The sequence below is a fragment of the Patiria miniata genome, unplaced genomic scaffold (genome assembly GCF_015706575.1).
Source record: "Patiria miniata isolate m_02_andy unplaced genomic scaffold, ASM1570657v1 HiC_scaffold_7, whole genome shotgun sequence".
Taxonomy (NCBI): Eukaryota; Metazoa; Echinodermata; class Asteroidea; order Valvatida; family Asterinidae; genus Patiria; species Patiria miniata.
This window is the reverse complement of record NW_024037074.1, coordinates 29,721,894-29,738,964: the sequence shown is the minus strand read 5'-3', so window position 1 is coordinate 29,738,964 and position 17,071 is coordinate 29,721,894. Positions and strand designations below refer to the sequence as shown.

Here is a 17,071-nt window from a genome sequence, read left to right as displayed (position 1 = left end):
ACCAAGTTACAAAAAAAGTTGAAGGGAACGCCGTACCTGTCCGACTTATCTTATCCATTAAAAGACAATCCAGAAATTAACAATGACTACACATAATTAGCAGGCAAAACAGGAAACATTTATGAAGGCAAAATTGAGTAAAGGCTAAAGTATTTGCCTCTGTACTCTGGCACACTCTGACCATGTGCTTTCTTAAAGACGAAGAAGCTATATAAGAGTTTAGCAGACTCTGGCATCACTTTTAACTAAACTTTATATCCTGACGCAAAATGTACATGTTTCCTCTCTTCACTTCCATAATCTGTCATCAAGATAAAAATGAAAAAGAATACAACATACCTGCAAGAATAAAGACAAATGGACACTGGTTTAGCTTGGTGTGGTGGTCAATGTTCCTCACTCATCGAAGTCTTAGATCAGAATGACCCAAGAACAAAGACCATCACACAGCAAGCCAGTGTCCCACTGGAAGTGACATCATATCCTGCCACATGTACCCAACAGCTGTTTCCTGTGAAGGTGGGGTATCTCACATGAAACAGAAGTTGGTACACTCATGTACTGATAAATATTAAATGCACATGTGGTTCCACGAAAAGAGGGGGAGGCAGTACATTAAAAAAAATGGGGGGTGTCCAAATACTATAACAAATTGACTACTAAGAATACAAAATGTTCACCGCTGGGTTCAGTGTGGTTAAAATCACTTCCACATTTCTTTGTGTTATATTGTCCTAGACACGTGGTAGCCATGCCCCAGGTCATCTATCACTAGATCCTAGTATGGACCATGGTAGATCCACCAGAGGAGGTTTAAGTCTTGTGATCCTCCTGGAGGGGTTGAAAATTGGCGGGAAAACCTAGTGTGCTTGTGCACGTTTACATAGGCATGTGTACAAATGCACTGTTTACATAGGGATTACCTCGATCACCCCTGTGACCAAAATTGAACTGTCAAATGGCATTGACGAGGTAAGTCGGTGGTTTTAGTGGCTGTTTGGGGCCTGAGGGATACCAGGGGTTAATCAGGGGTGAATGGTCCGACTGTGAGGGCTGGGTGGCTCAAATTACATGTTGTCATGGATTGATTCCCACCAGGCACCTGATGTTGTACATTAAAAAACTACCCCGCGTAGGTGCGTTAACAATCATTCATTTCTTTTTCAAACGACGACAACTTTTCATAAGTCTTACTTATTCACAGTTTGTCTGCATGACTTCAATATTTTTTTTCTCTCATTTTCCCCTCATTTCATTTGTTCTCATATACACGTCTTTTATTGTTATTTTTCTTTACAGATGTATATCTGTGTGGCAGTATTATCAATCGCCCTCCTTCTGGGTAACTCTGTCAAGCTCCGAGCTTCCGTTACTGGGCCAGTTCCCTCGGATGGCGATGGTCCTGCGTCTCAGGTGTGTCAGCAGTGCTGCCGGGGACCTGCTGCAATACCCGGCATACCAGGTCTACCTGGGCCAGTAGGACCGATGGGGTCGTACGGTCAGCCGGGGTCAAAGGGCGATGCAGGTCAGCAAGGTGAGATTGGGCCGATTGGACCGATGGGTGAGCGGGGAGCACCTGGGAACCCTGGGGACGACGGGATAGGCTTGCCCGGCAAGGTAGGTCCGAGGGGTACACCAGGGTTAGTTGGAGCTACCGGTCAGACTGGCGTCAAAGGTCAAAAGGGTGAGCCGGGGGAGGCACCAGACGACTCCAATCAGCGGGTTGCATTCACCGTGACGAGGTCGAGCCTTTCTGATGTGTCTACGGACATTAACACCCGTTTGCCCTTCCAGCAGACCGCGACGCTACTGCCGGGTACCAGCTTCGATCTCGAGACTGGCACATTCACGTGTAATGTGTTGGGCACCTACGTGTTTATGTTTTCTGCTTGCAAATATTCTGGCAGCAGCGAACTGTGGGTCCAGCTCCGGAAGAACGACGACGTGGTTGTCTCTGGCTATAGCACTGGAAGTCACTATGAGTCGATGTCTAGGAGCGCGGTGCTGGTTCTGCAGCAAGGAGACACGGTATACCTTATCATGCGCGGCAGGGTAGGTGGTTGTTCCAGTCACGACACCTCATTCAGTGGTTTCCTCATTTACCCCGAATAAATAAAAAATCACCACACATAAATACATAAGAGCATCGTGTTGCTGAATACTTAAAAATTGCATTCCATTTTGCGGAAACAATAACCACTGAATTAAAAGAAATAGTTGTTAAATGTCTCAAAATTATACTGTAATTATTTGTTTTGCGTTACCCACATCTTGTATACAATAGATATATTATTGATTGACATTAAATATAACACTTACACTTGTTGACAACGGTTTTGTATACACTGTGGAATAAAATATTTCTGATGAAAATATCTTGAATATTTCATTGATACTATCTCAGTACAATTATGAACATGCCTAATAATAATAACGACTGTCAAACGGACATTGATACTGGTGGTTACGGATAATTTCAATCTCTTTTTTTTGCTTCTTAACTGTACGCAACATTAACGCGAAACTTAGAACAAACCTCAAACCTGATCCCAGGCATGTAATATTACTCTGACGTCATGATGTCGTCATTGGTTATCAAATTACAAGCGATTTTCGTTAAATCAAGCGATTTTAATATTTTATAACTCATGAACAAAATGACCAATGACGTTCACACTTTGTGATCATATTTGATAAACGTTTTGATTACCACAAAATGCAAAGTCACATGTCCTCCAATTACGGGGAAACTGGAAGGTCAAAGTCATTTGAATATAAAATGCACATAGAAGCCTAAGAAAACTGAATAATTTCTACAAAGAAGAATCCTGGTACGAACATGAACCGTAGTCAACTGTCAAAGAAGTGGAAGTTTTGGTGACGTCATCATGATGTCATTCACTCACTCACTTGTCCGCATAGACAACATAGGTCCGTCGCGCCGATCTCCTGTGCCTACGTCCTACAGCCTCATTCCACATGCAGTCATAGGTCGTCCGAGTTGTTCCAACCAACATGATCTGGGACGGCAACAGGGTCTTTTCCAGACTGGAGTTGGTCGTTGACCTCTTCTGGAATTGATGGAGTTAACAAGCTTTTGTGACGTCATCACGGTGTCCTTGCACATCAAATTAAATGTTTAAAATTTGACAAAATAATATGAACTATATCGTTTGAACTGCACTGACATGCTAAATAGCACCTTCTTCATTTCACTGTGGATGTACATGATGTCTTGGGAAGCATTTCTAATTCCCGAACACATTCATTCGCTTGGTATTTACTTCCGGTGTTACCGGAAATGCATTTAGAATTGAATGTAATTTTAAAACGGTAGGGGTTTACTACAAACAAATGATGAAAATGTTTAGTGAGGGATGCCATTACATTTTTTTGTAATACTGGTCAAATGTTTATAAAAAGTCCCTAGATGTGTTTGGACAACTTGACTTTGCGAGGATTCAAATTCCGACAGTAAGTTATTGTAGAAAGAATTTGAAATTATCTAGTTTCAGTTGTTTTAATGCCAATCTATTATTTAATCAGTATTCATGACTACGTTCGTAGCACGATAACGATTTGCGTTTGGGCTTCGGCTGCCAAATGTGTGACGTCATTTAACCAGAAGTCATATGTTATTAATACAAACACTTTTGAAAATAAAAGTTGTTTGTATTGTGTAATTAAACACTAACAGGTTAATGCAAACAAAATAGAAAAGACAATCATGAACAAGTTCTTAAATTAAATTATTTTTGTTCCTCTTTACCTTGATAGTATTTGGGTTGTTATCGTGCACACACAGTTTTATTTCTCGGCTGTATGTTCCCTATATAACACGCTGTTGAAATAGCTACATCATACGCCGCCGGGGTCACCCGTTGGCGTATCCATTGGAAAATACAAATAACGGAATCCGAGACGTTCTGAGTGATATCTAAAGTCAGCTTCGAATCATTGTATCATTTCCGGGCTTATTTATTCTTAATGTTTGAACATATTTAAACGAGAAAATGTTCACCTAAGTCGCCCGTACAGATGATATGGTAAAATTGGCGGACGAGACAATGTGTGGAACGGCCACTATTGTAGATGACGCCGCGTGACGTTACACTTCTGCGGCGTGTGCCCAGCGCAGAAAATTTAGATTTAATCCATCACATGCATGTATCATTTTTTTTTATTTTACGAAATATCCAAAATGATTTCCTGGCCTGTTGACTTACATTTGGTGATTAAAGTAATGATTATTCAAAATATTGTATTGCTATTTATAGCAATTTGATGAAACGTTGAGACTTGCATGTCAGTTTACAGGTGCTTCGAAAAAAAGAAGAATACACTGGTTGTTAACATTATAATCTGTAATTGTTAACATTATAATCTGTAAGCATTATTGTATAAGTTACACTTGACTGCAAAAAAATGTACAATTGAAAAAAAAAATGTACAAAGCCTCATTCTGATGATTTTGAAACACCACCGTTTTTGATGAATATGTGTGCTCGACTTTTGCATAGAAACAAAAACGTTTTACATGCTTTACGTTGAGAAAAATAAACAACCTAAGTTCCTCATTTTCCGAACAGAAAAGTGCCGAAAATAGGGGGGGGGGGGGTGGAATTCTCCGAAAGTTCAAAGCCCACAAAAAGGATGGCATGTGTTTCTTGATTAAAAGACTCAATAAGCCTCTGTTCTAATGATTTCACACTTTGTTTACATGTGCACCTTCATATGGAGCCAGTGAGGCCAACGGTCCACTGAGCACCATAGGAAAGCACACACATAAACAAAGTGTGACGTTATTAGCATAGAGGCTTATTCAAGAAACTCACTTTGAAAACATCAATTATACAAAGTAAACATCCCAATCGAGTGAGGAGGGTTTTTGGACTGGTTTGAATTGTTTATTTGATCCTATAAGCTGCCATCAGATGGGATAATTTTCTATTATTTTAACTTAAATGTCTTTGTTGACTTCTACGGTGATACCAAATTTTGAATGAATAATTTACCACAACCTCTCTCATAGGTGTGGATCATATTTTATTGTATAACCAAGTTAATATTTACACATGCAACATTTTAACACAAACTATCTTCTTTTTTTAGAATTTGGAAACCTTCTGTGAGTATTTATTATTGAATTATGTAATGAGCGCACTAGCTTATTATGAATGCGCAGGATGAGGAGTTATAATTCACATATGACCCACAATCTGACTGAATAAATTAAAATAAGGAAATTTCTGGTCACAGTTTGCTGAAATATTTTTTCCAGTAGAATTTGTTTCATTGTGAAATGAGGTTTTGTTAGATTGAACATAATTGGTTAACAGTTGTGAACTAGCTGTGTGTTGACAAAGTTATTGCCTGGCGGTCTTGTGAAAAATTACAAATACTGAAACTTGAACAAAGTCAATTTATGTCAGGTCCAAGGCATAAAATTACAAACAAAATCCATCTCCACCAAATGCTGGAGTTTTTCAATTGAGAATTCATGCGGTATTTCTACATTTTGAACTCCAAAGTAGTTACAAGCTTACAGTGACGACTCAAAACTATAAGAAAAGAATAATTTGATATAAAACTTCTCTATACCCTTTTACACTAGCTTTTGAAAATGTGGAACTATCTACGTCTTCGGCTGGACTTCATTTATGCTTCAAACATGTTTGATGGTTCAACTGAAATAGTTATTGATATCGTGTGTCGTAGCAACGAACGAGCAAATCCCAATCTTAGTTTTGTGGAAAAAAAATTATCACAAGTTCTCAAGATCTGCAATGATTGTTTAAAATCATAATCGCTTTGTTATTAAAAGTCCTGTGTGTATGGAAAGCCTGTCGTTCGCCTTGTAATGCTTTATGGTTTGATATTCCGACTTCTGGCAGTTCATGATGATTACATACATGTATATTAATTAAACGAGTTTAATTTGTATAAATATTTGTTCATGATTTAATACAATGTGGGAAGAATAACATTTTCCCCATCGCTTGTCAGTAAGACAGTAGTAGTTTATAATTGTTTTAAGAAAAGGATTGCTTAATTTCAAGTATTGTACAGCTGATTGTTTCGCTCTCTTTGACAGCTTAAATATTTGACACGAAGTAATCAATCTGATAAATGTCGAATATAACTACTCAAAAAATGTACTAAAACAATAAGAGCAAATATCTCGTGCTTTTGATCACTGCAAAACGCTTTTTAAAACTCCTTCGGCTGTACTTCATTTATGGTGCAAAAACTTTTGAAATACACTTTATGTTTGGAAGACTTCAATTGAATTCACGGGGAGTAAAAGCACAAGACCTTTTAGGGAGTTTACTTGATTTTCATAAACTCATTTTTTACAAGTGCTTATATTGAATGTGTAAACTGAATAAAATAACCATTGCCTATCATTAAAACTATTGCCGATAATGTCAATCATGTACTTAGGATCAAGCTGTTGCATGTTTTGATTTCTTGAAAGCCAGGATGGTTATTGTGATGGGCTCAAAATTTGGCAGCTGAAAATTTGTTGAGGACGGGTAGGGTTTGAGGGTTAGTTGAATTAAGGCTGACGGGGTTGAAGATAAGGGGGTTTGGGGTTGATGGTTGAGAACTTCGAAAATGAGGGTTTAGGGTAAGTGGGAGTCGGGTACGGGTTGAGGATAGGTTGGTGTCGAGGGAGGGGGCATGCCCAAGCCCCACCCCAACAAACCATTTTATTTACTTTCAGTATAAATCAAACAAAGAACAAGATAAAACCACCATATCAAACACAATGATGTCTACCCATCATACTTCCCTCCACTGATTCTTGAAATCCACCGATCCTTTAGAAAGTCCGCGACCCCGCGCCTTTTTTTGGAATAGCCAACTTGTCGGACATTGGGCCCTATTAATTTTAATCTTCCCCTCCCCCTCACTCCCCCCCCCAAAAAAAAAAAGGTTATAGAATAGATCCACCGGTGAAAGGCGGGGGGAGGGGTCAGGCTTAGTTTGGGTTTGATAGTACGGCAGAGAGGTAATGGGGTGCCTTTGATGATTCAAGTTTGGAATTTGGCACACATCCAGAGTATGTCATGGGAAAGATGTGTGGTTATTTGGCCATCGTAGAATTGCTCTTTGAAAACAAAAAGGTTAAATAACAAGAATAGGCCGCCATTTTGAAAATGTTGAAAGCTGCATATTTTAGCTATATTTTTTTCAAAGGACAAATCTGCGACTGCTGTATCATAGCCAAATATCGTTTTCAAGACAAGAGCGAGGATATAATAATCAGAATTTTGATTTTTCAAATCAACACACAAACGGGCAGTGTACAGTGACGGTTGCGATGCAAACCCCCTCTACATATGTTTGAATGGGCGTTATTCACGAGTCGGCCATAATGAATTAAAAGTGAGGTATAATCTTCATGTTTGGAACTTGCGAAGAGAATGGAAAGCAGGTAAATTACTAAGTAATTCAAGTCTGCTTCGATGAATAATTTACAATTTGTATGTAAACATTTCCTAATATTTTAAGCCAAATTAAAAAGGAACATGACAGTAAAATAAGGCCACATTAATAGTCTGGCGGCATCCCATTAAACAGTTAAGAGTGTATTAAATACATTCAGGGAAAAATAGCCAACTCGTGCATAAGGCCCATTACGTAATCCTTTTCTGCTATTTAAATTGGCGAGCGCCCTCTTAGTTGTGTAAACCAGTTTGCGCGCTCTCCGCTGTTCTTCGTGTTTTTTTGGTCGAAGACCAAGAATAAACATCACTCTCTTCGCACCTGAACAGGTACCTTTTGTATATTTTACCTCAGTGTTTCTCATAATTATAACATTTTAATTCACAGTTACGTGTAATATCCTTTGCTTCATTGGTAATGCTCGTCGGTCATTATTGTGTAGATTTTGGAAACATATGACCAGATATTGATTGACTTGCGATCCTTTATGTATTGAAGAATTATTTGTATTTTGAATATTGATTCTGTTTTCGGCGAATGTCAAGTAACAAGCGGTCTTTTATTCCTCAATAGAATGTACAAAATACAAAAGAACGAATGAACGAAATACTTATCATCAAAATAATAAAAATCATGAAAATAGTGAATACAAAATGGATGCATCAATAATTTAACAATAACCCGCGGTTCGCGCCTAAATTCGGGAAGCGTCCGTATATGCTTAATTCGATTCAATTCAATTCAATAGTACATTTATTTCCATACTGAAACAATATCATAACAGAAAGCAAAATACAATATTGTGGGGGCACAATCCTATTAAGCCAGGGCTTGTTGCGGAGTGCCTTTAGAAGAGAAAACAAAGAAATTAAATAATCAAATAGTCAATTATTACGTCAAAGACAAACATAAACAAGAGGACAAAATGATCTGACCAGAAATAAATTAAGAAAAATGACTGGAAACAAACGTAAAACTGCAAGAGAGGTGGCAAAACTGGAGAACAAACCAAAGGAAAACAACAACAACACATTAATCTCTAAATCTCCAATTTCTTAGGCACATTTCAAGCAATAATGTTTTACACACGTACCCAAATATTATGGATGCTGGATAAGGGATACACTGGTCTACTCGAGAAGGCTTCTCTATTTGTGACCACTCAGGAACCACAGAACCACAAGCAGTAGCTGTAATAAAATTACTGTACATATTAAGTAATCTCATAAATACTAATAAATGTTTCGATGAAGGAATATTAAATAATCATCAGTGCCATCAAAATGTTTCATCTCCACAGTACATGTGTACACATCCGTAGTTATTCTATATTGATGAATTTACAATGCATTTTATACCGTACATCTATATCTTAACATTTGTTTGTTTAAACAGTAATGCTCATAAAAAGAGTATTCAATATTCTGTATTCGTACATCCATCTATATGTCTCATGTGTTTTATTTCAGGCTAAAACATTCTCTAAGTTCTCTTTCCATCCACGCTATCCAAATTTGAGTTCAATAAAGTGCATTGACCCTATTATTCAACATACAAGAAACATGTATTTAGGATCGAAGTATGTGCAAGTATACAGTCAATATTACAAGGTTCGGTATCGAAAATTCAAGTCATATTATGCACAACAATCTTCATACAGACTTGGCTTTCAACCTGGGATATTTATTTTATGGCATAAAAATGTTTCATACAGACTTGGCTTCCAACCTCGAGTATTCATGGCATAAAAATGTGTCGTAAATAGTTCAGTCGGAAAAGGGGGGTATCGTGCACCCTCGGAAATCAATTTCTAATCAACGTGTCTAGGTCAGAAAAAATGCGTAGAAAACGATTTGCTATGTTAAAAAATGCAAAAAATGTCCCACGTATTGTTTTTATGCAAATTAGTGCCGCCATTACCGAAAAATCTATTTTTAATTATATCTCAGCCAATATTGCTGATAACTGAACGAACTAGGTGTCTAAACCCATGTTTTCAAGGTCAGAGATCACAATAAAACTATTCTGGAAGTCACCACATGTGTCTGTGGCATAGGAATATGCAAATTAGTGCCGCAAATACCGGAAAGTCATGTTTTTGGCATATCTCGGCCAATATAGCACATAACTACACCAGTAAGGTGTCTAAACCCATGTTTTGAGGGTCAAGTATCATTAGAAAACCATTCACGAAGTAACTATGTGTGTCTTTGGCATGAAAATATGTAAATTATAAAGTGTCGGTTTATCAGATATTTGATTTTTAGCCAATATTTCGGCCAATATTTCACATAACTACACAAGTAAGGTATCTAAACCCATGTTTTGAGGGTCAGGTATCATTAGAAGACCATTCACGAAGTAACTATGAGTGTCCTTGGCAGGTAAATATGTAAATTCAAAAGTGTCGATTTATCGGAAATTTGATTTTTAGCCAATATCTCGGCCAATATTGCAGCTAATGTTGACAGAAGGGTTTTTGATAAGCAATAATGATCAAAGTTTATGTTAAGCCATCATATTTAAAATAAATTGTACTATTGGCTGAAATTGAATATAATATTGGCTAAAAATCAATTTTTTGATAAACCGGCAAATTAGAATTTACATATTTTCATGCCAAAGACACACATAGTTACTTCGTAAATGGTCTTCTAATGATACCTGACCCTCAAAACATGGGTTTAGACACCTTACTTGTGTAGTTATGTGCAATATTGGCCGAGATATTGGCTAAAAATCAAATATCTGATAAACCGACACTTAATATTTTACATATTTTCATGCAAAAGACACACATAGTTACTTCGTGAATGGTCTTCTTATGATACTTGACCATCAAAACATGGGTTTAGACACCTTACTGGTGTAGTTATGTTCTATATTGGCCGAGATATGCCAAAAACATGATGTTCCGGTATTAGTGGCACTAATTTGCATATTCCTATGCCACAGACACATGTGGTGACTTCCAAAATAGTTTTATTGTGATCTCTGACCTTGAAAACATGGGTTTAGACACCTAGTTCGTTCAGTTATCTGCAATTTTGGCTGAGATATAATTAAAAATAGATTTTTCGGTAATGGCGGCACTAATTTGCATAAAAACAATACGTGGGACATTTTTTGAATTTTTTAACATAGCAAATCGTTTTCTACGCATTTTTTTCGACCTAGACACGTTGATTAGAAATTGATTTCCGAGGGTGCACGATACCCCCCCTTTCCGACTAAACTAAAAGTGCTATTTAAGATAACATCAAAAATTACGAAGTTGAAACACTTACCGGAGCAGTTGCGGCCTGTGTACCTATGCCTCGGGATGTTTGGGCAAACTACACGATATGCATGTACATGATATGTGTATGCACATGCGGCGTGCTAACCATGGCAAAACCACGTGAGAAACACAGCAAAATATAGACAAGCTGGCTCACAATAAGGTGTGGCTGGCAGCAGCAACGACAAGCAGTCAAGTGACCTACCCATGCTTGCTTACTCTCCAAGAAAACTAGCGAAAAATTCACGGAATGTGCGTCCGAAGCCCTATGCTTTTGAGACACTGCACGCAATAAAAGGCTTTTTCGCACTGCATGTCATATGCAAATTGTTACGCAACTCGGTATGCTCTATTCAACGGAAAACACAAGAGGGCGCTCGCAATGCTTCGACAACTTTCGCATCGCTGTTTATGCTAAAAATATAAGACATCGACAAAGAAATATTTTACAGACGGGACCTGGCAGCATAATTACAGGAATTTAAGTCTGGCCGGTCACACAAACTATGCTACATATTGGGAAATAAGATACTCTTTGAAATAGTTCTTAAAAGAGCCCACGGAGGTTTTGGATTTAATTGATTGGTCAATGCTATTCCAAAGACTGGGACCGTAGAAGGGAAGTGTGTTCTTGTACCGAGATGTGCGCGTGAAAGGTATGTATAGTTTGCTGTGTAATCTAGTGTGATGGTGGTGAATGATGTTAACTGGAGTAAAGAAAGAAGAAAACGTATCAGGCAGGAGATTATTAGTAAACTGGAACATGGAAATGCCAGTTTGAAGCTTTTTAATATCAGACAGGGTGAGAGTGTGTAATTTGGCAAGAAGCGGTGCAGTATGATTACGTGGTAGGGAATGAGCACAGATCCGAATGACCCTTTTTTGAATAACAATTAGTAAATGGAGTTTAGAAGAATAAGTGTGAGCCCAAACAATATTGCAGTAGTTTAAATAAGGAAGAATGAGGGTATTGTAAAGTGAGAAAGGAACGTCGCTTTGAAGAAAGTGACGCAATTTAGAAATAACGCCAGTGTTCCGTAAGATAACTTTGAAGATGTGAGAGATGTGAGAGATGTGAGACGACCAGGAGAGTTTGTCGTCGATAATAACATATAGAAACTTTGTAGAGTGAACTTGCAATGGCCATACTCATAGAAGTCTGTGGGCAACAAGGGGATCCCAAGAAAGTGTGTTATTGGCAATTTACAGATACATTTAAGGCGAGCCATCAGATAACAGACCGTTCGGGTACCGGGTCCGGTATGCTAATTTCTTTCACCCCAATCGGTACGAAGCCAGAAGCCACCCGGTCACTGAAGCGTGACGCCCCAATCGGTCCAAACTGGTGACTCAGGGTTTTACAATAGGCAACATAAATTGAAGTCTGGCCATTGTTGGAGGATTATTCGGCCCGCTGGGATTACCAGCGGCAACTTCTATGAAGCTCATCACAGTCATTGTTGCCTACTGGAGGATTAGCGCGTCGCAAATTGGTTCCTTTGTGATGAGCCAGAGCCATGGTGCAGTAGCCTGGTGGAGTTAATCCAGGCCGATCGGTTCCATGCAAGGTCCCAATCCCTTCAACATACTGGGCGGGCTCAACCCCGAACGGTCCGGGGAGGGATTCTAATGTGAGGGCTCGCCTTAATAGGTTCGAGTTTCGACTTGGCGTTCTCCAATGTCGATACAGCGCTGGAGACGGTGGGAAGGCGCGTGCTGCTGCCGAAAGCTTCTGAAGGAATGCAGGATCACCCCTGATGTCATTGCACTTCTCCTCGATCGTTTGGCGCAACACACAATCGAGCAGGTGTGCAATGACATCAGGGGTGATCCTGCATTCCCTCAAAAGCTTTCGGCGGGAGCACGCGCCTGCCGCCACCGTCTCCAGCGCTGTACTGACATTCTGAAAGTACGGTGTTTTTCGTGGGCGTTTGAATCTCACCCTCTTGCACAAAGTTAATGAAACTCCATAAAATGTATCATGTCTTGTTTACATGATCTAAAATGTTGGTTTAATTCCATCATAGTTATTTAGGATCAAAGGTGGGCAGCGGCATAGCCAGGGTTCTCATCATATCCTAGGGGGCGAGTGGCGTAGGGGGAACTGGATGTAGCAGTGAGGGGGAGGGGGAGCCCAATTTTACCCGTGCTGAAAGATAGACAGGGGGGGTGTCCGGACACCCGGTTTCCGTAAAATCCAAAAGTGGGGTTTGGGGTGGGGGAGGGGGCTAGACACCGTATTTCCATGGGTGCGCTGTTCAAAACCGACATCATGGTCAATGTCAGACAGTAGGTGGCGCTATAAGCTTTTCACGTGACGTTCACATAAAAAACCAATTGCGAAAAAAAGGTTTTCGTGAAAAAAAAATAAACAAAAACAAGTGAAAATGTCACTTCATTTTAAACCCGCTATTGATGGTAAAGGTTAGGACTGTGCTGTTCTGGGGTTGCCAAATTGCCAGTGGAAGGGGCGACTCCCCCCCCCCCCCGCCCCCGCCCCTAGCTACACCGCTGAAAGTGAAAACAAGTACAGGCAAGGCAAAACATCTGGGCTGCACGGTGTCAGACGCAAACAAACTGTTTTCCAACATTACATCCGTAAAATGTACGGATGAAGGAAACAGAATACATGTTCATCCGAAAAATCTTAACTTTTAAAATCACAACTCTTTAATCACAACTCCGACCCACTCATACCAAGACCAACTCTTCCCAAACCAATCTTCATCCTCTGCAGCAATCACCTCGAGGCTGATGGGTAGATGGTTCGGTCCCGGCTACGTCAACATGACGTGTGGTGCAATGATTGGTGTTTCGGTCATCACGGCGTCGTTTGCCACCTCGCCTGTTCACCTAACTTGTGCATTCATTCTACCCCTGGGTAAGCTAATGATATTTCCTGTAATACGCCTCGCCAACGGGTAACTGTTTCTAGGCGCAATAAACGTCTTGTTTCGCTATGTAAGTAAACGTTTCTTTTCAAAACAACGCCGTTCATGGAACGTTGCATAGTGGATTTTTTTTCTCAGAGTCGATTTCAGTTTCAATCAGCTGCACTGCTAAAACCGGCTGTTTGAGGCTTTGGGTTTTTTTCGTACATGGATATATCTGCATGATGAAACTGATTCTAGACCAACTTACCTAGATCAATGGCGTCTGGTTATAAACTGTGTTGCAAAAAAATAAAAACCGTTCATAAATGTGTTTAAAATTAAAACACTATATATGTATAACAGTGTATACCCTTCACTCCTCCAACTGATCTCTATATAAAGACTGGATAGCGGATTCCCATGCACCAGTCACACAGTAGAATGTGCGTATTGACCAATTCGCCCCCGGTCTCTCAAAGATGGCCGCGTATACAGCGCACGCTGTATCAAGAGTTGAAGCGCAGTTTGGTCACGCACACGTACAATGCTCAACTAAACATGACACATAATTATCCGTATAGTGATTATTGTTTCCAAACGCCTCGGCATTCAAAAGTAGACCACGATGGTCGAACCGTGGTGGTCAAAATGTAAATCGGGCGAACGATGCTACAAAAGTGAATCTCCATTATGGGCTCTCCATTATGGCTTCAAAGGGCTTTCTTCAGTGGCTTTCTGTACGCTATCCAGTCTTATAGAGATCAGGGACTCCTCCTGTCTCTGTGCACTGGTGTTAACTCTATTCCGTAAATAAATCATTCCAGTCAGAGCTCAACAATAATTATAACAGTTCACTGTGCTCCTGTAAATGCAAATGGTTATATCGAAGAAACGAGGGTGCATATGCGAAAATGGCGCAGTAGTACTCTTTGTCTGTGATTTCTCTCCAAACTTTTGTTTTCTCCGCACATCAGGTATAGGTTTCGGGATTTCCGGTGTGCTTATAAAAGAGGCCATCGCCCGCTGCTTCACTACGAACTACGCCACGGCCACTGGCATTGCACGTACAGGGGATTCCATCGGGCCGTTTGTGTGTGCACCCATCGTCCAGGTATTCATCGATACGTATGGATGGAGAGGAGCCATGCTACTGGTGGGTGCCATCTCTATGCATCTTGTGGTGTGTGGCGCCCTCGTGCTGCGAGCAGGAGCACCTTCAGCAAGCAGATACCAGAAGCTTCCAGCAGACGATGGGATATCAGAACATCCAAGTCAACTTCCCTCTCGCTGTACCGCATTTTACAAGAACCTATTAAAGATCTTCGATATTGGACTTCTCTCTGACTTCCGCTACTGGTCGGTGGCCATCATAGCCTGCTGCTCAAAGTTTGCCTTTGAAATGTGGCTCATTTATTTCGTTTCACAAGCTCAGTCAAATGGCTTTTCCTTATAAGATGCGGCAACATTTGTAACAGTTGGCGGCGTTGGAGGTTTAATAGCAAAACTAGGTCAGGGATTCTCTCTCGACCGAGGGGTGATATCCAGTTTCCATCTGACGGCCATCACTGTCGCGATTTGTTCGGCGTCATACTGTGCAACTCCCTGGCTGACGTCATATTGGCCAATGATGACGTCATCACTCCTTATCCTGACAAGCTCTGGCGCCCTCAGCTGTCTTCAGGACGTTCTCAGTAAGCAGGTACTCGGTGTGGATTTGCTGGTCGGAACTTTTGGTTGGACATCTTTTACGGGTGCCATCTTGGTATTCTCTCTGGGCTATTTACCCGGTAAGCTATGCCGTTCTTATTTCAGTGGGTATTCGCCACTGCATTTTTTTCGCATTTTCGTTAAATGTTCTCTTCATTTTGACATAAAATCCCCTTAGCATTTTTATCCAAATTTCCACAGAAATCGAAGTTCCAGGTTCGGACCAGGACATTATTTACTGCTCTACAACCATAAAAAAGTATATAGATGGTGATTATTTTGTTTATCGAAGTTTATTTCAATATCTGTTGTCATCTCACCCGTCTCTTTTGTGCACATTGCAGGTTGGCTGTTCGACACCACAGGCAGTTACACCACAGCGTTTGTTTTCATAGGCTCCATGCAATTCCTTCCGATGTTTCCTCTTCTCATTCTGAGGTATTATCGATGTTTTGAAAGAGACGCACAGGAGGAGTTAACATGAAGCCCCAAGTACATCTTGTGTTGATCGCTAATTTTTGATATCTGAAAATTATTGTTAAAACAAAATATTCCTTTATTGGAAACTTTTTTTTTAATTCGTAGCTTAAATGTATAATCTAATGCAAAATTAAATGTAAAAGAAGTTTTTTTTTCAACTGTGACAAACACTGCATACTGATTTTATTTTACAAAGTATACTAATTATTTCATCTAACGTAGCCACAATAATTGTATAACATCGTCTTTTCAATCTTGTAAATTTACATTTAATCAGTGTAATAATCAAATTCTCACACATTAAAAATATTCTTAAATGTGCAAAAGTCATTGACGGAGTTTTTATCTTGAAAAATGTAGGATTCTCCCTAAACTGGAGATAGCTGATTGAGTGTTTTCTAATATTGCAGTTTGTGCCCTACAAATTGTTACAAAAATAAACGGGTAAGAGTTGAGTTGAGTTTAACTGAAACAGGTGGAAGGCATGGTTTGTTAACAGTGAATAACACTTTCCATGATTGCGTTGCTCCGTATTTGGTTATTATTTACATTTTCGTAAGACGAATTAAAAGCAGTATTTTCACTTTCTATTTATAGCATTTGGTTTTCCACCTGGTGGAAGCTCAGTATGTCTACTATAAAACAAAAGGGTTACAGCTGTTGAAGACTCTTTTATTAATTATCTGTTAATTAATTAATGAAAATATTTTGTAACAACTCATCCTAGGTACCGAGTATATTGCTATGTGGGGCAAGTACATGTAGGTTCTATACATTTTACTAAGAGTGCGTTCGATTACTTCCCCCGCGCTTACTCGTGCAAGCGCGACAGCGTTCGATTTACCTCTCACGTGACTTCTCGCCCTTACTCGAAGCTGGCCCAAGTAACCGACTCGCCGAGCCGCTTACTTGGGTAAGTATCCCATAAGTACATGCAATAAACATGGCTGCCAACGTGACGTCGGGCGGGCGCCTCAAGCCGTGTGCTTCCAGAGCTACAGCTACATCCGGCCAGTGCCCGCCCTCTTACAACAAACCAAAACGGCAAGACGGGTACGGAGCCGGAATCCAGCCAGTGCCGGCCCTCTTACTACAAACCAAAACGGCAAGACAGTATGACGGCCCTCTTTATACGACAAAGCATTTAGGGCAAGACGGTACAGAACCTCAATCCGCCAAGTGCCGGCCCTCTTACTACAAATCAAAACGGCAAGACGGTACAGAGGCTGAATCCGGCCAGTGCCGGCCCTCTTAATACAACCCTGACGACAAGAAGGTA

General features: G+C 40.0%; 1 protein-coding gene and 1 pseudogene across 1 annotated transcript; both read left to right on the top strand.

Annotated features, from left to right (window-relative positions):
• The first annotated feature begins 1,299 nt into the window (after positions 1-1,299).
• LOC119744744 (complement C1q subcomponent subunit B-like) lies at positions 1,300-2,112 on the top strand. Its single transcript, XM_038220841.1, has one exon. It carries the CDS (start codon positions 1,300-1,302, stop codon positions 2,110-2,112), a length of 813 nt encoding a protein of 270 aa, XP_038076769.1.
• Positions 2,113-13,416: 11,304 nt separating this feature from the next.
• LOC119746427 lies at positions 13,417-16,451 on the top strand (annotated as a pseudogene).
• The last annotated feature ends 620 nt before the right edge of the window (positions 16,452-17,071 follow it).

Bases quoted from the DNA above. Each gene is read 5' to 3' on its own strand.
- LOC119744744 (XM_038220841.1), top strand. From the start codon at position 1,300: ATGTATATCTGTGTGGCAGTATTATCAATCGCCCTCCTTCTGGGTAAC.